General features: G+C 37.7%; 1 protein-coding gene across 1 annotated transcript in view; it reads left to right on the top strand.

Annotated features, from left to right (window-relative positions):
• Window positions 1-23,114, top strand: part of LOC141319226 (growth arrest-specific protein 7-like) — a 34,571-nt gene that overhangs the window by 9,416 nt on the left and 2,041 nt on the right. The window contains exons 5-11 of the mRNA XM_073833237.1: window positions 4,151-4,263; window positions 6,205-6,279; window positions 6,690-6,768; window positions 7,312-7,443; window positions 10,347-10,470; window positions 19,754-19,833; window positions 21,170-21,268. Of these exons, the coding sequence (XP_073689338.1) occupies window positions 4,151-4,263; window positions 6,205-6,279; window positions 6,690-6,768; window positions 7,312-7,443; window positions 10,347-10,470; window positions 19,754-19,833; window positions 21,170-21,268 (702 nt within the window). The remainder of the gene's footprint in view (window positions 1-4,150; window positions 4,264-6,204; window positions 6,280-6,689; window positions 6,769-7,311; window positions 7,444-10,346; window positions 10,471-19,753; window positions 19,834-21,169; window positions 21,269-23,114) is intronic.

Raw genomic sequence — 23,114 nt, 5'->3', positions numbered from 1 at the left:
CCTCAAGAGTACTCCTCGGCCCGCAGGCACACGAGGAGAGGGTGATCCTTTGTCTGGGGGTTCAGCCAGAACAAGATTGATCCAAGGCTCAGCCTGGAGCTACGCCAGGACGCGAGGGAATAAGCCATTGTCTAGCATTACGCGGACAAGAGGGCACTGCAATCCCCGGCCCTTGGGCACACGGGGAAAACAGTAGGGCCTCTGCGTGGTAGCCAGCCAGCGCATGAGGCACTCCTCGGCCCTTAGGCAGACGAGGAGTCTTAGTCCTTGGTCTAGGAAAGTCCGGAACCAGAGGGACCGAAATACACTCGGTCTGGTAGCATCCTGCGCCAGAACACGAGGAGAATTAAGCCATTGTCTAGCATTCCGCGGACAAGAGGGCTGTATGGTTCTCGGCCCTTAGGCACACGAGAACAAGTAGACCTGTGCCTGGTTCGCCAGCCAGTGCGAGAGGTGCTCCTCGGCCCTCGGGCACATGAGGAGTCTAGTCCTTCGTCTGGTTTCCTGCCAGACCATGAAGGAGACAGCGTCTAGAATACTTACCTGCTAAGACACTGTTATAACTCGGTCTGGTATTCCTGCCAGGACACGAGTAAAATACACTCAAGCAGACCACACATAGACTGTGTGTATCCCCACCAATAGTGAAGCATTGGCAGGGAGGAACACACTATCTATGTGGCTGCTTGTACCACCTTAGTTTCTTAACTTTTCTTTCCCCCTTTGGTTGACATATTGCTCAAAATAAAGGTGTGCAAACTGGCACAAAAAACAGCAATATGTTTAAAGACAGACAGACACAGAGCGCTCTCGCTGAATGACAAAAGCTGCCGCCGGCTTCAAACGCACGCGCTTTATACTTCCCGGACGATGACGTCACCGCGCCTGTGACGTCACTCCCGTCATTCATTGGTTGTAGACATGATTCAGAGTGCTGCCCGCCAATGGCGTTCCCCATAGCGTTCCTGACGCGGCTCGAGTTCCCGGAAGGGAACCTAAGTTCAGCAGCTGCCTTAAGTTTTTAAGTTAAACCAGCTTAAAACTACAAGTCATTTTAACTTATTGCAATAAAAATGAGTTTATATAACTTGTGAGTTTAAAAGACTTAAGTTGATTTAACTTAAAATCTTAAGGCAGCCGCTAAACTTAAGTTTTTAAGTTGAAACTGGTGAAAACTTTTTACAGTGTGCCTTCTAAAAATATATTACAACATAATTTTTGTTTAGTAATATGCATTGCTAAGAACTTAATTTGGACAACTTTAAAGGCGAGTTTCTCATTATTTTTATTTGTTCGCACCCTCAGATTGCAGATTTTCAAATAGTTTTATCTTGGCCAAATATTGTCCTGTTCCTAGATTAATGGAAAGCTTATTCAATCAGCTTTCAGACAATGTATAAAACTCAATTTACAAAAAATTGACCCTCATGACTGGTTTTGTGGTCCAGGGTCACATATAAGAATGTCAAGGAAAGTGCTCTTTTTTAATATCAATACATGAGAATTTATTTGAGACAAAAAATTGGGTAAGATAACTACCATCGCTATGTTGTTCCTTATACTTACCGTATGAGATAACTTACAATGATGGAGGAGGCTGAGCAATATCTAGAGACCAGAAAATCACTTGGGAGAGAGGCTTAGGCTAGTAAACATCCACCAGAACAACCTAGCAACTGCTCAGCAACACTAGGACTGTTTAAGATTCATGACTGTATATTTCCTCAAATCATCACCACTGACAGGTTTCCGAAAAAATTTACTTTGAGCCCCATGCACAGTTAAGACGTGTCAAAGAAAGTGAAAATGAGATCCAGAAGGAAGTTTACAGTTCATCTGAGGCAATCATTGTGCATTCACTAGCAGAATCTACATGACACAGTTTTTAATAATATTTTTAAAGGGTTAGTTGACCCAAAAATACAAATTCTGTCATTAATTACTCACCCTCACGTCGTTCCAAAACCGTAACACAAATTAAGATGTTTCTGATGAAATCCAAGAGCTGAGATTTGGAGAAATTTAGCATTACATCACTTGATCACCAGTGCATGGAAAAAAAGCTTTTCTTACTTAGATTTTTTGTTTACTCATCTGGAAAATCCTTCTTGATTTAAGAATTTTTTGATATTTTGGCTGGAAAAAAAAGACAAAAAATCCAAGTAAGAAAAGCATTATTTGCAGTGTGGATCCTTTTCAGTGAATGGGTGCCATCAAAATAAGAGTTTAAACAGCTGATGCAATGTAAAAAACTGCTTTCCTTCAATCAAGAAGGATTTCAGAAGATTTCAGAAAAAAAACTAGTCAAAATTAAGTGTGTTTTTGCTTGAAACAAGCAAAATAATCTGCCAGTGGGGAAAGAAAAATAATTGTGTTTTCTGTTTGAAATAAGATTTTTTTTTCTTACCCCATTGGCAGATTATTTAGTTTATTCTAAGCAAAAACTCACTTAATTTTTACTTTTTTTTTTTTTTTTTTTTTAAACAAGAAAATAATTTTTACTCGTCTAGAAAATCCTTCTTGATTTAAGAAGTTTTTGATATTTTGGCTGGAAATAAGACAAAAAATCGAATTAAGAAAAGCATTTTTTGCAGTGTGGATCCTTTTCCGTAAATGGGTGCTGTCAAAATGAGAGTTTAAACAGTTGATACACTAGAAAAAAATGCTTTTCTTGCTTAGATTTTTTGTCTTGTTTCCAGTCAAAATATCGAAAAATTCTTAAATCAAGAAGGATTTTCTAGACAAGTAAAAATTATTGGCTTGTTTTCAGAAAAAAAAAGTCAGAATTAAGTGCGTTTTTGCTTGAAACAAGCAAAATAATCTGCCAATGGGGAAAGAAAAATAATCGTGTTTTCTGTTTTTTTTTTTTTTCTCCCCTTTGGCAGATTATTTAGTTTGTTCTAATGAAAAACTCACTTAATTTTGACTTGTTTTTTCTGAAAGCAAGAAAATAATTTTTACTTGTCTAGAAAATTCACAAGTAATCCACACGACTCCAGTCCATCAGTTAATGTCTTACAAAGCAAAAAAAAAAAAAAAACTGCATGTTTGTAAGAAACAAGACATCATTAAGATGTTTTTAGTCTTAATAGAAATGTAGAAGTCCTCTATCCTTATCCATAAAATTGCTTTTGTCAGTGAAAAAGTCACCTTGTCTGAATCAGAAGAAAAATATGTGGAGATCAAGCACGGTTTACAAGTGAAAACAAACAGTCCTAAACAAATATGTTGGTGATTTTGATGTGAGAGGACAACATGGGATGGACTTTTGCACTGGAGGAAGTGCTAGGAAATGTTATAAAGTTTGTCCATAAGCGACGGTTTGAAGTTAAAACGTCTTATTGATGGATTTGTGTCTTACAAACAAGCGTCTTTTCACTTCACAATACATTAATTGATCAACTGGAGTGGTGTGGATTATTTGTGAATCATTGTGATGTTTTTATTATCTGTTTGGACTCTCATTCCGACGGCACCCATTCACTGCAGATCCTTTGGTGAGCAAGTAATGCTAAACTTCTCCACATCTGTTCTGCTGAAGAAAAAAGCTAGTTTACATTTTGGATGGCCTGAGGGTGAGTAAATTTTCAGCACGTTTTCATAACCTTTCATAACGTCCAAATAACCTTGGACGGAGATTTGAAAACATGTAGACATATGCACACACACAGGCAAGCAATAACAGGAATATTTTGTCAGGAAGATTCTTCCTGGCCAAGCTTTGTTTCTCAAGCCAAGCGTGTGAAGAGGTTAAGACACTTCTGTCATGTGTGGGACGTCATGTCAGCGACCGTCACAACAGCTGATTCTTACACCTCCACACACACACACACACACATACAGAGAAAAGCACATTTCATTAACATGCTGCACACATACACAGCATCAGGAGCCCTCACTTTACATTAGTCATACCCTCAACAACCTATACACACCCTTCACTGAAACGCACACTCACAGTAACACCCGCAAGGGTGTACACCCCCTCCCACTTGCTCTGATTCATGCAAGCCCACGCTGTGACTCACGCACACATGTGGCCGCACTCACACACATCTGATCGCGCTCACGTGTTGTTGACAGTCTGGTGCTGATGAAGTGGTAGCATGCATGACGCCACGTGTGTGTAAAGGCTCTCTGTCCTCTGCAGGCTGATAAGAGGGACCCTCAGGGGGCCACAGTGACAGGGTTCGAAGTTCTGCTGCAGAAACAGCTGAAGGGGAAGCAGATGCAGAAAGAGATGGCAGAGTTCATCAGAGAAAGGTGGGCATGCCTCTTTCTCATACTGACATCATTCTTACATAACACCTCACTCTCTAGTTCCAGTTTCTTCATTAGTATTTTTTTTTTTCAATAAGGTCTGTTCTCATGTCACACATGCGTGTTTGAGTTTACATTTACCATATTTGATGTGCTCTCTTGGTGTATTCAGGTCATGTCTGAAAGATTGTAATTACGAGCTGAAGGCACATAAACATCACCAGCATTTTCTGAGTTCAGGGTGTGTCAGTGAGAAAGCATATTAGATTCAATAGATTAAAATGAATGGTTAAAAATTAGTTGAAATAGATTTTTTAATGGAAGGTACAAAATATCACAGTGTTTTACAGCCATGATAGCATAAAAAGTATAATGATACTGGTTACAGAACCTTCATAAATTGATTACAAAAGCAAAAACACCGCAGATGCACATTCTTTTGTCATTTTGTAGAAGTAGAGTTACAAAAATCTTGCTGTTTTTGTTTTTGTTGAAATTGTACATTGTCGTCTTGCACCGACCAAAGAGATTTTGCTGCCCCTGACATTGTAATAACAACTTTCCAACTCGATCAGTGTTTATATGTGAATAAATGCCTGTAAGATTTTTTGGGGTAAGAAAAACTTTACACCAGAAACAAAAAGATTCTTATGTCTTAATATGCTATGCAATTTTGCTGCTCATGCAAACTTATCTTGTTAGTTATTTTACTGGAAAACAAGACCAAAATACTTTTCTGTCAAATTATAACTTTCTCATCATATAAAGTTTAAATACACACCTTGCAGAATCTGAAATGTAAATTATTTTACCAAAATAAGATGGATCATACAAAATGCATGTTATTTATTATTTAGTACTGACCTGAATAAGATATTTCACATAAAAGATGTTTACATATAGTCCACAAGAGAAAATAAGTTGAATTTATAAAAATGACCCTGTTCAAAAGTTTACATACACTTGATTCTTAATACTCTGTTGTTACCTGACGGATTCAAAGCTGTGTTTTTTTTTTTGTGATACCTGTTTATGAGTCCCTTGTTTGTCCTGAACAGTTTTCTTCAGAAAAATCCTACAGGTCCCACAAATTCATTGGTCTTTCAGCATTTTAGTGTATTTGAACCCTTTCCAACAATGACTGTATGATTTTGAGATCCATCTTTTCACACTGAGAACAACAGAGGGACTCATATGCAACTATTACAGAAGGTTTAAACATTCACTGATGCTCCAGAAGGAAAAACAATGCGTTAGAGCTGGGGGGTGAAAACTTTACGACGATCAGGGAAAATTCAACTTATTTTGTCTTTTGGGAAACATGTAAGTGTCTTTTGTAGCTTCTGAAGGGCAGTACTAAATGGAATAATTATGATATTTAGGCAAAATTTGTTCAAAAGTTTTCACCCCTGGCTCTTAATGCATCATGTTTCCTTCTGAAGCATCTGAAGAGTTTGAACCTTCTGTAATAGTTGCATATGAGCCTCTGAGTTGTCTTCAGTGTGAAAAGATGGATCTCAAAATCATAGTCATTGTTGGAAAGGGTTCGAATACACAAAAATAATTAACAATATAAAGGCAAGCATTTGTGAATGATTTTCACATTGACTCAATGTCAGAATCAAAACAAACTCACAGGGTTTGATCAAACCAATGTTATGACTTCCATTTGAAAGGATAGGAATGTATAAGAATCGCAGGATCAGATACTTATTACAAAATATAATAAGTAACGGTATTACATAGTAATACCATGATACTTATATATTAGAGTGCTGAAGGATAACTATATTCAAAAACAAAGAGCATTACCATGATACAAATCCAAATGACTGTAATATTGGCATTGTATACTTTTCGTTCTGCCAGTAAGACTGTAAGAGATGATGCCACATTAAATCTTTTTCATCTCTTTCTTTTCTTGATGAATGCTTGATCTTTCAGGATAAAAATTGAAGAGGAATATGCCAAGAACCTTTCCAAACTCTCCATGTTCCCAATGGCGGCACAAGAGGAAGGGTATGTTACATTAAAGAACTGTTTTTAAGTACTATTAAAGGTATTTGTACACTGGACACCTGTTAGCTGCTTTTCCTTCACTATTTTTAACTCAATGTAGCTTTGAGCTAAAGTATATAGATCAAGTTGAGAAGATGAAAATCTGCTAAACATATTGATTGCTGATTAAATAATAAATGAACATGTACTTAAAAAAGTCCTAACACATGCTTAATTGTATCGAATATGCACTCGTAGTGTAGTATAATAAATGTACTTGCAGACAATGCAATATTAATTAAATAAAAGGCCACTTTAGTGTACTTAAAGAGAGACAATGTCAAATTAAAATGTTTGCTTTAGAAGTACACTTATGTTTAAGAGTGAAACAATAGCTTTAACCATCTTTCCTGGGCTGTGGTTTGATTTAGGACAATTGGAGAAGCTTGGGCCCAGCTAAAGAAGAGTCTAGCTGATGAAGCCGAGGTCCATCTCAAGTTCTCCTCAAAGGTGGGCAGATTTCACTTTTCTGTTATGACATCTCTCAGTAGAGGTGATTTAAGATCCAGCTGAGAAATTGGCAGTTCGAGCTCATGCTTTGTCAGGGAAGATGAAATATCTGGCCTTTATTTCATTTCTGTGCTGTACTGAATAGCTTCCCCTCAGAGATGTTATTAGCCGCCTGTATGTAATGAGCTACACAGCTTTCCTCAGTCTGCTGTGATTTGTCTATTTCCACCGCTGTGCTTTCCCGTGTTCACACTAGCGTGCTCCATTTAGCGCCAGTGTGGGTGATTAATTGGCAGAAAAGATGGAGGTGATTCTGCAGTCTTATTCCCTCAGATCACGTATGATTTACGGAGACGGCAAAACAAAAAGCCTTTCTTTTAAAGAACATCATCATTACTGAAGCAAAAACTTTGAGCTTGATACTACAGTATATGCAATGAAATGCAGTAAACAACATCTCACACACCTCATAAGTTCACTTCAGATGCTCTTCAGTGTTCAGATATGCCATTCAGTAAATGATGCAGAGGATTTTGTCTCCAGCTCCAGAGTGAAGTCGAGAAGCCTTTACTGACCTTCAGAGGAGACAACTTTAAAAAAGACATGAAGAAATACGACCACCACATTGCTGACCTGAGGAAGCAGTTGGTCAGCCGTTATGCTGCTGTGGAGAAGGTACAAACTCTATCTCTGGATGTTTTGTTTAAACCCTTGTGCAAAATAAGTTCACTAAATGTACATTTAAAGAAACAGTTCAGCTAAAAATGAAAATTCTGTCATTAATTACTCACCCTCATGTCGTTCCAAACGCATAACATTTGTTGATCTTCAGAACACAAATTAAGATATTTTAATGAAATCTGAGAGCTTTCTGACCCTGAGAGCAATGCAACAGACACGTTCAAGGCCCAGAAAGGTACAGTAGTATGGATGGAGATCATTAAAATAGTTCAGATGACAGTGGTTCAACCCTAATTTGATGAGTATGCTATAAAGTGTACTTTTTTTCACAGGGTAACTGTCCATACTGATTTTATCAAGCGTTTTTAATTAAAATTTCTTTTGAAGTCTGTGTTTGTGGTTCAAATGGTTCTAAAATGTTTTCCAGACTGTGATTTATGTCTTGAAGCCATTGTGTCAACACGCCTGTTCAAACTTTTGCATGGACAGCAGATGGCTGGATGAGAAATGAGAACACATCAGAATGATGCCTTGAGTGATTCACTTGTGTTCATCCTGCTGATTAAACATCAGCGCTGACCCCAGGCCCCATATCCATCATTCATTTCCAATGAGAGTTGGCCATTTCTGGCGACATGAGCAACAGTGACCATAGGCTATGTAACAAAGTTGAGCACAGTTTAACTGCCTCGCAATGCGGCAGCTATCAATAGGATCGCAGACAGTGAAGCTGGCATGCATTGGTTTATCCACCTTTTCTTTCCTGTAAGAGCAGGCGCGGCCATTTGTAAATTTTATGGGTTTGGCTTTCGGTCTCATCCTCGTCCAGCTATTTTTAGCTGTACAATACAGCTCGATTTGCTGCTTGATATTGCTAATTGGTGTGACTTACCATGTGATTCTAATGTATTATCTTAAATCAAATCAAAGCAAATCGTTTACCACACGTTTTTCTTCTTGTTAGTTCCCTATAGGGTCATTCCGTGTCAAATCAACCAAATTTCAAAAAATTCCTTGGCTCAAATGTTTGATTTTGCTATTTTTTTTTTTTTTTCTGAAGAAAGATAGACATGTATAGTGATGAAAGCCAAAATATTAAATGTTGTGGATGAATATTTACTGAGTGAATAGTTTTAAAGCCCTATGTGTTTCGATTCCAGAGATATTGGAATTTTAGTATTTTTAGCAGTCTTTGTTGCATTATGTGCCAATGGTAACCATTCAAAAATGGGGAAACAGCACTTTTTTAAGGTTTTGTCTCCAAAGTTTGCATGCCTGTACTGAAATAGTATTAAATATATCTTAATACGCTTTTTGATATTGGGTAACACTTTCCTTCTGGCCCTATATGGTTCGGTTCCAGAGATATGGGACTTTTAATATGGCTTCAGTACTATATCATTAAAATGTACACATTTTCAGTGATCAAAAACCAAATGTGGGTCAGTTAGCAAAAATATGATACTTCTTTTCTTTTAAAGAGGAATGTCTGAAGAACAAATAATGTTGAAGCTAGAGAAGTCTGTCAAGACAACTGCATTGAACATACTTGTCTGTGTGCTATAAATAGTCTTTTGCCCAAGTTTGCATGCCTATAACTCAAAAAATATTAAAGATATTGCAATATGGTTTTAGATTCTAGTTGTAAATAAACCTTTCTTTTGGAATCGTAATTTTCTAGGCCCTATATCGTTCAGGTTTAGGGATCTCAATGAGGCTCCTTGTCCGTATTGTTAAATATTATCCATTTTCAGTGGTTTAAAACCAAATGTTGGTCACTTTGTATATAGCTAATACTAATTTTCTTTTAAAGAACAGTGTCTGAAGAAGAAATAATGTTGAAATTAGAATTGTATCTTGTTTCTCTCTATCAAAACATTTGCATAGAACATGCCTGTCTGAATGCTGAAAGTGCAATGAAATGGTAAAGTTGAGGCACATTAACTGGGACTGAACATTGTAGGGCATTGAAAATCAAGATTTCATAAGAAACGTTCATTAAGAACTAGAATCTAAAATCATACTGTGATATTTTTAATACTTCAGTTGTAGGCAGGCGAACTTTGAAAAAAGAATATTTATGGCACTCCGGTATGTTCAATGCATGGAAGGAAACAAGATACATCTCTAGTTTCAACATTATTTGTTTTTTAGACATTCCTCTTTAAAAGAAATATATTTTTGCAAACTGACCCATATTTGGTTTCTGACCACTGAAAATCTCCATTTGAACAATTTACTTCTGGAGCCATATTGAAATTCCAGTATCTCTGGAACCAAACCATATAGGGCCTTAAAAGTGAAAATGCCAAAAGGAAAGTTGGTAAAGACCCAATATCTAAAAGGGCATTAAGGTATCTTTAATACATCATCAGTTACAGGCATGCAAACCTTGGAGACAAAACTTGAAAAGTGGTGTTTCCCCATTTTTGAATGGTTTGGCACATAATGCAACAAAGATTAATGGACTACTCAGTAAATACTCATCCATGACATTTAATATTTTGGCTTTCATCACTATACATGTTTATCTTTCTTCTGAAAATAGTATTAGCAAAATCAAAAATTTGAGCGAGGGACCTCCAGTTGAGTTGTCGAGGAATGATCCAATAGTGGATAATGAACTGAAAGTCTCACCCATATGCTTACTTTGAAGAAAAAGGTGAATACATGTGATCATTTGCAGCAGAGTGGGAACATCTAATAACAACAGTAATAGCTCCAGATTGAAAATATTGCGTATACCATAGAAAATGAAAAGAAAGTCTCTCAGGTTTTGGTTTGATGATCAACATATTTTTTAAGGGTTAGACACCTAAAAAATTGTTATGGATATTTTGTACCCTATATATTTAAGCTAAAGTCTTTACATTGCTTATTGGTGTTGTCTTTTGCAGGCACGGAAGGCTCTAGCAGACAGACAGAAGGATCTCGAAGTGAAAACACAGCAGCTTGAGATCAAATTGAGCAACAAAACAGAGGAGGATATTAAGAAAGCCCGGCGGAAATCCACACAAGCAGGTCAGAGCATCAGTACAAAAGCAGTTCATTAAGCCTAAGCTAATATGGCCTTAGTACACACAATAAACCTGAAGACACTTTCCTTTGATCCCAGTTGTTAATAACCCATGGAATTTTGGAACTAACAATGCTAGTTCACGTTTGCAGGGGTGATATTTTGGCAGTCCAAGAATATGATAATTTATTAAAGGGAACCCTGGGTTATATGACATGTATGGCTTAATATAATGTAAATTATGTCTTGTACTGAAATATGTAATAGAAAACCAATGTAAGTTTTTTTTTTTTTTAAGTTTTTTACATATTTTAGACTATGGGGGGCACCATTATGACGTGAAATGGTTGCACTGGCGCTACCTGTTGCTATTTTCTTTCAGTTTTTCTGTTGCTACTAAAAGCCTCAAAGGCATCAGGGCTAGAGAACAAGTGAAGAGAACAAAGACGCAAGTCTTTAATAAGTTGTATTCGTCCACAGCTATCTTCCCATTCTTTCTCCTCTTCCACACAACATGGCATTGTGTCAGTATTTCATTTTCCAAGTTGTGCTGCGGTAAAAATAGCAACAGATAGCAGCAGTAGCTCACTGAGTGCAGCCGTTTCATGTCATTGAAATAATTGCGCCACCCTATTGTCCAAAATATGTATAAAATGATGCAGATTTTTGAAGTCTTTAATGGGTTTTCTGCTGCATATTTCAATAAGAGACATCATTTACATTACATTAAGCCATACACGTTGTAATACACATTTTTTTCTTTAAAGGAACATATTTAAGAACTACAGGAGATGGGAAAGGTTTCATGGAATGAATACTTACATTTAAGTCTGGTCCTCAAACAAACTATTGTATACCTACAGAAGACTTGAAATATAGTACATTTGGTGCCTAACAACCTGTAGTTGCAAAATGTTTTTTATTTAATGGAAAAGAGCAGCTTGGTCATTCTGCTAAACATCTTTTTTTGTGTTCTACCAAAGTCATATGGCTTTGAAATTACATGAGAGTAAGTTTTGACAGTTCATTATTTTCGCTCTTTTATTAACCACCCATAGTTTGCACCCATAGTTTGTGTTTTATGGTTTGTAACATATTTGATAGATGATAGATCAGGCTTTTATGGCTCATATAGTATAATGCAAAAGAATGTGGAGCTCATACACAAGGAAGAAATAACACGCACAAAAATTACACGGTCTTGTGATGTTGCTGTGCCATGTGGTCACAAATACCTATTTTTTACACTCATTTTTAAACATTGCTGTTTAAAAACAAGTTATTTTAGGTCATGAAGCAGTATCTGCAGCAAAAGAGAACTCATTTTACTATATGCGTGCACTGTCTGAGAGAAGCACTGTCATAGAGGCGCACACATGTGAAGATGGTGCTGATATAGCGCGGTAGTTAGTTTTGCCACTTTATAGGCCTTGAACGGTTAAATACACACACTTGTATGTGTCAATGAATGTGTATGAAGTAGTTGTACTTCGTTACTGTACTTAAGTAAATTTTTCAAGTATCTGTACTTTACTGGAGTAGTTTTATTTTGAGTAACTTTTACTTTCACTTCACTACATTCCAAAGCATAAGATCGTACTTTTTACTGAACTACATGATGAGGGCATCAGAAAGGCAACAGGCCCAACTCCCTCCAAGACCGCCCCCCTCAGGTCAAAGACAGGTGAGGTCATAACCGACCAGGAAAAGCAGATGAAGCGGTGGACCGAGCATTACCTCGAGCTGTACGCAACGCTGAATACCGTAACAAACACCGCTCTCAATGCCATACCAGAACTGCCAGTCATGGAGGAACTAGACACCCCACCCACTGTGGAAGAGCTTAGCAAAGCCATCGACTGCCTTGCCTGTGGGAAGGCACCTGGGAACGACGGAATCCCTCCAGGTGTCCTGAGGGGTGGGAAACCAGCCCTGCTACAGCCACTCCACGATCTCCTCTGTCTCTGCTGGGAACAGGGTTACATCCCCCAGGACATGAGAGATGCCAACATCATCACTTTGTACAAGAACAAAGGAGACCGGAGCTACTGCAACAACTACCGGGGCATCTCCCTCCTCAGCGTCGTTGGTAAGGTGTTTGCTCGTGTCGCCCTCGCCCGCCTGCAGGCACTCGCTTCCCGCGTCTACCCAGAATCCCAGTGCGGCTTCAGGGCTGGCCGATCAACAGTGGACATGATCTTTTCACTGCGTCAGCTACAGGAGAAGTGTCAGGAGCAGCAGATGCCACTCTACATTGCCTTTATCGACTCTTCAGCTTGCTGCAGAAGATTGGCTGCCCCCCACACCTGCTTGCAGTGGTCAAGTCCTTCCATGATAACATGCATAGCACGGTTTGCTACAGCGGCGTAACCTCCGAGGCCTTCCCAGTCAGCAGCGGAGTAAAGCAGGGCTGCGTCCTCGCACCTACACTCTTCGGCATCTTCTTCTCCATGCTCCTCCAATACACCTTCAAGGACTGCAACGAGGGTGTTTACATCCACACCAGGTCCGATGGCAGGCTCTACAATATAGCCCGTCTCCGTGCCAAGACCAAAGTCACGGAGGTACTCATCCATGAGATGCTTTTCGCTGATGACGCAGCCTTGACATCACACACCGAGGTCGGACTTCAGCAACTTGTCACCTGCCTATCCCACGCGTGCAAAGAGTTTGGTCTGACCATCAGCCTGAGGAAGACCAACACCATGGCTCAGGGCACAGAGTCTCCTCCGAACATCGTCATTGACGGATACACCCTGGAGGCTGTCGAATACTTCACCTACCTCGGGTCCACTATTTCCAGCTCGCTGTACATCGACTTGGAGATCAATAGCAGGATTGCCAAGGCAGCCATAGTCATGGCCAAACTGAACCAGCGAGTGTGGAATAACTCCGGCCTCACTGAGAGGACCAGACTGCGTGTCTACCGAGCCTGCGTACTCAGCACTCTCCTCTATGGCGGTGAGACGTGGACCACCTACGCGAGGCACGAAAGGAAACTCAACAGTTTCCACATGAGGTGCCTGCGGCGCATACTGCAAGTCAAGTGGCAGGATAGGGTCCCCAACACCAAGGTGCTGGAGCGAGCCAACATGAGAAGCCTGCACACAGTTCTCAGTGAGAGACGTCTCAGGTGGCTCTGCCATGTCAGGAGAATGGACGCAGACCGCATTCCCAAAGACCTCCTCTACGGCGAGCTGGTTGAGGGCCAAAGGAATACAGGGCTCCCGAAACTTCGATTCAAAGACATCTGCAAGAAGGACATGAAGCAGTTTTCCATCAACCACAACTCATAGGAAAGTCAAGCAGACGACCGACCAGCCTGGAGGCTCGCAGTCAGGCAGGGTACATCGTGTGCAGAGGCTGAGCGAAACGAAAATGCATCCGCCTTCACCTGTAGAAAGTGCGGCAGGGACTGCCACTCCCGAGTCGGACTGCTCAGCCATTCTCGGCGGTGCAGGTAGACTCAAATGAAGCTATACCATTGTCTCCCGAGACGGACGGATGCCGACGACGGAATTTTTTTACATTGTTTGGATCAACTAGCCTAGTAGACAGATATACGTGTTTATTCATAACCATACTGAAAATAAGTAAATATTTGGCCAGGAGTGTTTTACACCACAGACAATGTTTGAGAAATAAGAAAAATATTATGAAAATATAATTACATTTTCCTTAAAATGTTCTTCCTAACTTCAGGCCTTATTCTCATATAATTTATAACTGTGACGTTCTGCAAAACAACAAGCTTTAAAACACTTTTTTCTTACTGATGAAAATGAGATTTCTCAGAAAATCAATTTTCTCTCAGGTATATCGACAGTGTAAGCTTCACAGTGAACATTACTACATCACTCTCATCAATGTAGTCCATATCAATAATAAACATATATCTTGACTCCGTATAGGCTAGTGATTATTTTTGGAAAATCCAAGGCTTTTTTAACAGTAGGATTATAAAAAAATATATGCTAATATAAAATTAAATTAAGTAGCCTATATAAAATTGCAAAATAGTTCAGTACTTTTTTACTTAAGTACACAAAAAAATTTGTACTTTTGTACTTTCACTCGAGTAAAACTGAAAAATGAGTACTTTTACTTTTACTGGAGTAATATTGTATTAAGTGTATCTATACTTTTACTCAAGTACTTGATTTGTGTACTTCATCCACCACTGGTCAAAATGCCCGTCTTTGAAAGATTTCTCATAAACACAGTAATTTATGTCTTAAATAAAAGCAAACAGCTGAGAAAGAAAACACATGTGTAACAGTATATTGGATCTGAGTAGCTTTTAAAGTGACTGCAGTCAAATATTCCTGCTGTCTGATATTCATGTTAATCAAACAACAAAAGACAGAAAATGCTGCTCTTGACTGAATCAATTTTGTAAAGAACAAAAGACTTAAACTACTTCAGTCTGCGTGCATTGAATTTATTTAATAAGAAGAAATATTTAATTAATTTGCACAGTTAAGAATATGCATTGTTTTACACATTTGATTACTTAATACAATGTACAGTTGAGGTCAAAAGTTTATATACACCTTGCATAATCTGCAAAATGTTAATTATTTTACCGAAATAAGAATAAAAGACATTTAATTTACATTTAGTCCAAAAGAGATAATAATAGTTGAATTTGTAAAAATGACCTCGTTCAAAAGTTTACATACACTTGATTCTTAATACAATGTTACCTGATCCACAGCTGTGTTTTTTTTGTTTAGTGATAGTTGTTAATAAGTCCCTTGCTTGTCCTGAACAGTTAAACTGCCTGCTGATCTTCAGAAAAATCGTTCAGGTCCCATAAATTCTTTGGTTTTTCATACTTTTTGTGTATTTGAACACTTTTCAACATTAAGAGCCAGGGGTGTAAACTTTTGAACAGAATGAGAATGTGTGCATTTTTCTTATTTTGCCTTTTTTATTATTATTATTATTTAGTACTGCCCTTTAGAAGCAGATTAATTTACTCCGATCTTCACATCAAAAATGTACTTCTGGAAACCTTCTGTAAGAGTTACATAGGAGTCCCTCAGTTGTCCTCAGTGTAAAAAGATGGATCTCAAAATAATACAGTCATTGTTTGAAAGGGTTCAAATACTCAAAAATGCTGTAACCTAAAAAATTGTGGGACCTGAAGGATTTTTCTGAAGAACACCAGGCAGTTTAACTGTTTCAGGACAAACTAGAGACTCATGAACAACTATTACTAAAAAAAAAAACAACAACAGCTGTGGATCATTCAGGTAACAACACAGTATTAAGAATCAAACATATGTAAACTCTTGAACAGAGTCATTTTTATAAATTCAACTATTATTTTCACTTGTGGACTATATGCAAACATATTCTATGTGAAATATCTTATTCGGGTCAGTACTAAATTAAAAATAACATGCATTTTGCATGTTAAAATAATTAACATATTGCAGATTCTGCAAGGTGTATCAAAACTTTTGACCTTAACTGCATGTAGCATTTCGTATTATTATTATTTTTTTGTATTTGTGTCTTATTGCTTGTAATTAGTTTCTTATTCTTATTTAAAGAGAGACCTTAGAAATATGCGTGTCAAATGCGACACAAAAGGCTTCATGAGGTTAAGAAGTTCATTAAAAAGCTCTGGCTGTGCGCAATTATACTCCAACTATCAAAATCCTCAAGTCACAGCTAGTTTGCCAGCTGTCATAACACTGTAACAGACTGCACTGGCAGACAAACTCCTGGCTGCTCCACTGCTCAACAGGATTGACTTCCTCAATAGTCTCTCGCTTTAAAAACTTCCAGTCATTCTCTTCCACCCAGGATGGGTTGCAAATGAAACGAACCCTCCGTAATCTGGCGTCAGTCCTTTTTGTGTTGAGTAAGGAGCTTTCTTTGAGGTGAAATCTTTTGTTGTAGCATGCGGAGACTGTGGAGATGAGACTGTGTTTTGGAGTGAGGGGAGAGAGGCATGACAAACAGGATGGGAGAGAACAGTGCAGGGGATGGAAGAGGACTTTGGCTCAGTCCCAGGAGTCTGTGTTTAAGAGGAGCCAGGCTGTATTGATTCCAGACGGAGTTGGGAAAGGCATGGAGTAATGATCTATTTTTGCAGTGGGAAAATGGGCCTCGTGGGAGCTGACGATCAGCATGCCAAGCCTCTTATTGCTCTGAACGCCTACCATCAATGCCGGATTTGTCCTGAGCTGGACACTCACACATCCCTGATGCAGGAAGACCTGGCAACTCTGAGGTTCGCACGGCAGGACGCGTCACGGAGAATTCACTTCACCTTCAACCTGTTGGCCTGAATGACTGGTGCATTATTGAGGAGCCTAATGGTGTCTTATTCAGCGCTTATAGACTGACTCCATCAGCACAGAGGACCAAATGACCATGACTGACACACACACAGCCACAACACTGAGTACTTTAGACTATACCAGCACTGTGAGAGAACTTCCTGCTTCACTATTCAGTTTTTGAAACAACATCATTAATGTGATATGCATAACAATGCACTCACTTCAAAGTAGCTGGAAGTGCCTTGATATTAACATGTTTTGTACTGTATTTGAGAGGCTTGTACCTGGTGTTTTCATTGTTTTAGAGTTATTACAAGCTCTAAGTACCTTGGAATACTATGTAAATACCATGGTATGTAGGAGGGATTCCCAAACCTTTCTTTCTTTCTCCCTTTTCTCCTTCCTTTCTCCCTTTCTCCCTTTCTTTCTTTCTTTCTTTCTTTCTTTCTTTCTTTCTTTCTTTCTTTCTTTCTTTCTTTCGTTTATTTCTTTCTCCCTTCCTTTTACCTTTCTTCCTTTTCCCCTCCCTTTCCTCCTCTCACCCTTTTTTTTCTTTCTTTCTTTATTTCTTTCTTTCTTTCTTTCTTTCTTTCTTTCTTTTGTTTCTTTCTTTCTTTCTTTCTTTCTTTTGTTTATTTCTTTCTCCCTTCCTTTTACCTTTCTTCCTTTTCCCCTCCCTTTCCTCCTCTCACCCTTTTTTTCTTTCTTTCTTTCTTTCTTTCTTTCTTTCTTTCTTTCTTTCTTTCTTTCTTTCTTTCTTTCTTTCTTTCTTTCTTTTGTTTATTTCTTTCTCCCTTCCTTTTACCTTTCTCCCTTTTCCCCTCCCTTTCCTCCTTTCACCCTTTCTTTCTTTCTTTCTTTCTTTCTTTATTTCTCCTTTAATTTCTCCTTTTAATTCTCCCTTTTTCTTTCTTTCCGTCTTCTCCATTTCTTTCCTCATTTCTTTCTCCATTTTTCCTCCCCTTTCCTCCTTTCTCCCTCTTTCTTTTTTCTTCATTTCTTTCTCCCTTTCTTTCCCCTTTTTTTCTCTTTCTTTTCTTTCATTTTCTTTTTTCTCTTTTAATTTCTCCTTTTAATTCTCCCTTTTTCTTTCTTTCTTTCTTTTCCATTTCTTTCTCCCTTTTTCCTCCCCTTTCCTCCTTTCTCCCTCTTTCTTTTTCTTAATTTCTTTCTCCCTTCCTTTCTCCCTTTCTTTTCCCCTTTTTTCCTCCCTTTCCTTCCTCTTTGTTTCTCTGTTTCTTTCTCTGTTTCTTTCTTTCTTTATTTATTCTCCCTTCTCCCTCTCCTTATTTCTTTCTCTTTCTTTCTTCCTTTCTTTTTCTCCCTTTCTTTCTTTATTTCTTTCTCCCTTCCTTTCTCCATTTCTTTCTCTTTTCCCCTCTTTTTCCTCCTTTCTCCCATTTCCCTTTCTTTCTTTCTTTCTTTCTTTTTCTTTTTTCTTTCTTTCATTTCTTTCTCCCTTTTCCCCCCCTTTTCTCTTTTCTTCCTCTTTCTTTCTCTTTTTGTTCTTCACTTCTTTCTCCCTTCCTTTCTCCCTTTCTTTTCCCCTTTTTTTTCCTCCCTTTCCTCCTTCTTTCTTTCTTTCTTTCTTTCTTTCTGTTTTTCTGTCTTTCTTTCTTTCTTTCTTTCTTTCTGTCTTTCTTTCTTTCTATCTTTCTTTCTTTATTCTCCCTTTCTTTTTCCCTTTTATCCTCCCCTTCCTTCTTTCTCACTCTTTCTTTCTTACTTTCTTCTCCCTCTCCTTATTTCTTTCTCCCTTTCTCTTTCTTTCTGTCTTTCTTTATTCATTTCTTTCTCCCTTCCTTTTCTTTTCTTTCTTTATTCATTTCTTTCTCTCTTTTTGAATTGTTCCGAATTGTTTATTGTCTCAAACTGTAAACATGGGGCTTTATACATGCCTTTGGATTTTAGAAAGGGTTGTTCTGACAATGGAAAGATTATACTTATGAGTCTGCAAAATCTTATGAGGAACCTGCAAAAGACCAGAATATTATAGAGCCATTTCTTTATTCCCACCAGTAAGCAACATCCCATTAACCACCCAGCAATGCATAGCCAATGCAAAGCAACACACTGGCTGGCAGCCAGCCACGACACTCTAGCACAAAAGGCAATGTAAAAATCTAGTTGATATTATTGAGCTCATTTGTTATTGATTAGAATCACTCATGTTACAGTAAGCCATGTGATAATTGTGCTGTAAGATATCAGTGTCAAATGGTGTTTTAGATTCAGTCAGCTTTGATTTTCTTTGTTTGCTGAGATCTTTTCCAGTGCTTGACTGCAGGAGATTGTTTTTAATTGTGCCGCCGCCAAGAGCTTTACAGTGTTTTCCTCTGCAGCTGAGCTCAGTAGAAAAACCCCGTATGATGTTATCTGCGTCTCTCTCTTTCTCAAATTCCCACGCACTGAGCAAGTCGCAGTTCCCGCTATAAATCAATGGCCAAACATTAAGCACGGCTCAAACACCGTTTTCCTTCAATAATCACGGCAGCTAAAATCACTAATGCAAATGTCTTTAAACCCTGCAGCTCATTTACATATAGATGGAGCGATCTGTTCTCTTTTTTCTTCCAAGATGTCGATATTCTTTCTCTCACACGTCTGCCTCCTTTTGCCCGTTTACCTTTAATTATGCATGTAATTGTTAAGCCCAGTAGCTGTGTTTGGGAACAGCTTTTCTTGGTAAACAGCTTGAGTTTAAATGATACCTGTGATTATTGTGTTACAGAAGGGAATACAAATAGTATAAATGATTTAAGACTGACCCCTGCTGGTAAAGTCAAGCGCAGACACAATAAGACAATATTTAATTAATAAAAAATCAAATCAGTATCTTTAACTGGTTTGCCAGTAAAAAAATATCCATCTTTAAAACAAGGATAGGATAAGCAGTCTTGTTTCGCTATTAATTGACTTGATTTAGGAAATCAATATTTTTGTAACTGCATGTATGATTGTAATAACTGTCTCTGTTTTATCTGAATAGGTGACGATCTGATGCGTTGTGTGGATCTTTACAATCAGGCTCAGTCCAAGTGGTTTGAGGAGATGGTCACCACAAGCCTGGTAATTATTCCTATTATTTTATTACTAATTATTTTCTACTGTCTCTTTTGTCCTTGTGGAAGATGATACTTTATGCATATTTATTATGCAGTGGTTTCTGAATACTCTTAATGATTCTTCTTTATGAGGCTCATTTTAATTTTGCTAAATATATTATCAGTAAGAGCCCCTTTATTATGAATTTTATCATTTATATTTAAATCGTGTTAAAACCTATAATGCACAAATTTGAGTTGCTTATTGCTTTTACAAAATGGCAGCAATAGCAATATGAGGACAAACAAACTAATGTTTAATAAATATAATATAACTATAATTCCAAGCTTTGTATTTTTTTACTTTATTTTCTTTATAGAATCTGTTGTTGTTGTTTTTTTACTTTTTTCCTGAAAATATTCAGATTTGTAGTAAAAATGTAAATATAGAGAAATCGTTACTACCAGTCAAAAGTTTTTGAACAGTAATATTTTTAATGTTTTAAAGAAGTCTCTTCTGCTTACGAGCCTGCATTTATTTGATCCAAAATACTGAAAAAACAGTACATTTAAAAAAAAAAAAAAAAATTTGCTATTTAAAATAGCTGCTCTCTATTTGAACATATTTTAAAATGTAATTTATTCCTGATTTCAAAGCTGAATTTTTAGCATCATTACTACAGTCTTCAGTGTCACATGATTCATCAGAAATGACAGTAATATTCTGATTTGCTGCTCAAAAAAAAAACATTTTTTATTATTATTGTTTAAAACAGCGGAGTAAATATTTTTTCAGGTTTCTTTGATGAACAGAAAGTTCAGAAGAACAGCATTTATCTGAAATAGAAATCTTTTGTAACATTATAAATGTCTTCATCAACACTTTGATAAATTTAAACCATTTTTGCTAAATAAAAGTATTAATTTCTGTAAATATAATGTAATAGTAATGTAATAATAATGTAATAATAATAATAATAATAATAATAATAAATGTTTCTTGAGCAGCAAATCAGCATATTAGAATGATTTCTGAAGGATCATGTGACACTGAAGACTGGAGTAATGATGCTGAAAATTAAGCTTTAATTACAGGAATAAATTACATTTTAAAATATATTCAAACAGAGAGCAGTGATTTTAAATATTAAAAATATTTCACAACGGCATTTGCTGTGTTTTGGATCAAATAACTGAAGGCTTTGGTGAGCAGAAGAGAATCTTATTGAAAATCTTACTGAAATAATGAATAATGAATTTCACCTTTAAGAAAATTAATGTAATTTTTGTCAGAGTCATCAGCTAATAGTAATATGCAGACTGATCCTAGATCTGTGATTCTGTGTTTTTGCACTCTGAAGGAGTTGGAGAGGTTGGAGGTGGAGCGGGTAGAGACGATACAGCAGCTTCTGCGCCAGTACACCACACTGCGGCATGAGACGGACATGTTCAACCAAAGTGTGAGTAACAGCTGTGTGTTCCTCTGGAAAAAACACCCAGCTGAGCAGTTTCATAATCCAATCTATCGTTATATTCAGATATCATCTGCAGCTATCTGTACTGCATTAGAATTTCATTAAAGCTGTTTTGAAATGATCTTTCATATGATCTGGGAATCTCATTACATGAGCTTTATCATGTGCTCCGTTCTCAGTGAAAATAAATGCTGCACAAGCTCTTCTCAGAAATATTTTACTTTTCTCAGACGTTGTGCTCAGTGACTTAGTTCACTTAGAAATTAAGAATTTGTTGAAAATTAAATTAACATTTCTGGGTAAATGCATTTTTCAAATATTTAAATGAATGTAGATGTACACAGTTTGGAGAGGATATGTTTTTTGTTTAAAGTGAGTTTCTGTTATATTTAAAATACAAACCAGACTGAAATATATACAGTCAAGCCCGAAATTATTCATACCCTGGCAAATTCTGACTTAAAGTTACTTTTATTTAACCAGAAAGTTTTTTTTTTTTTTTGACTGGAAATGACACAGGCTTCTCCCAAAAGATAATAAGACGATGTACAAGAGGAATCATTGTGAAAAAAAATATTTCTCAGCTTTTATTTACATTTGAACAAAAAGTGGCATGTCCAAAATTATTCATACCCTTTGCAAACTGTCACAGTCTATGGGAAAATCCAAAGTTCTATACCATTCCAAATAGTCCAAGCTGTTCTAAAGCTTCCTAATTACCCTGATTCACTGTATATATAGTGGGTACGGAAAGTATTCAAACTGCACCCATTTGCTGAAATCATTTAAGTTCATTTTTTTTCCTCAATGTACACACAGCACCCCATATTGACAGAAAAACACAGAATTGTTGACATTTTTCAGATTTATTAATAAAGAAAAACTGAAATATCACATAGTCCTAAGTATTCAGACCCTTTGCTGTGACAAAACTGAGCTATCGGGGGAGAAGAGCCTTGGTGAGAGAGGTAAAGAAGAACCCAAAGATCACTGTGGCTGAGCTCCAGTCGGGAGATGGGAGAAAGTTGTAGAAAGTCAACCATCACTGCAGCCCTCCACCAGTCGGGGCTTTATGGCAGAGTGGCCCTACAGAAGCCTCTCCTCAGTGCAGGACACATGAAAGCCCGCATGGTGTTTGCTAAAAAAAATACCTGAAGGACTCCAAGATGGTGAGAAATAAGATTCTCTGGTCTGACTTTTTGGCCTTAATTCTAAATTGAATTCTAAACTGCTCATCACCTGTCCAATACAGTCCCAACAGTGAAGCATGGTGGTGGCAGCATCATACTGTGGGGGTGTTTTTCAGCTGCAGGGACAGGACAACTGGTTGCAATCAAGGTGAAAGATGAATGCGGCCAAGTACAGGGATATCCTGGACGAAAACCTTCTCCAGAGTGCTCAGGACCTCAGACTGGGCCGAAGGTTTACCTTCCAACAAGACAATGACCCTGAGCACACAGCTAAAAGAACGAAGGAGTGGCTTCACAAAAACTCCGTGTCTGTTCTTGAATGGCCCAGCCAGAGCCCTGACTTAAACCCAATTGAGCATCTCTGGAGAGACCTAAAAATGGCTGTCCACCAACGTTTACCATCCAACCTGACAGAACTGGAGAGGATCTGCAAGGAGGAATTGCAGAGGATCCCCAAATCTAGGTGTGGAAAACTTGTTGCATCTTTCCCAAAAAGACTCATGGCTGTATTAGATCAAAAGGGTGCTTCTACTAAATACTGAGCAAAGGGTCTGAAGACTTAGGACCATGTGATATTTCAGTTTTTCTTTTTTAATAAATCTGCAAAAATGTCAACAATTCTGTGTTTTTCTATCAATATG

The sequence above is a fragment of the Garra rufa genome, chromosome 1 (genome assembly GCF_049309525.1).
Source record: "Garra rufa chromosome 1, GarRuf1.0, whole genome shotgun sequence".
In the NCBI taxonomy this organism is placed as follows: domain Eukaryota; kingdom Metazoa; phylum Chordata; class Actinopteri; order Cypriniformes; family Cyprinidae; genus Garra; species Garra rufa.
This window is presented reverse-complemented; position numbering and strand designations above follow the sequence as displayed.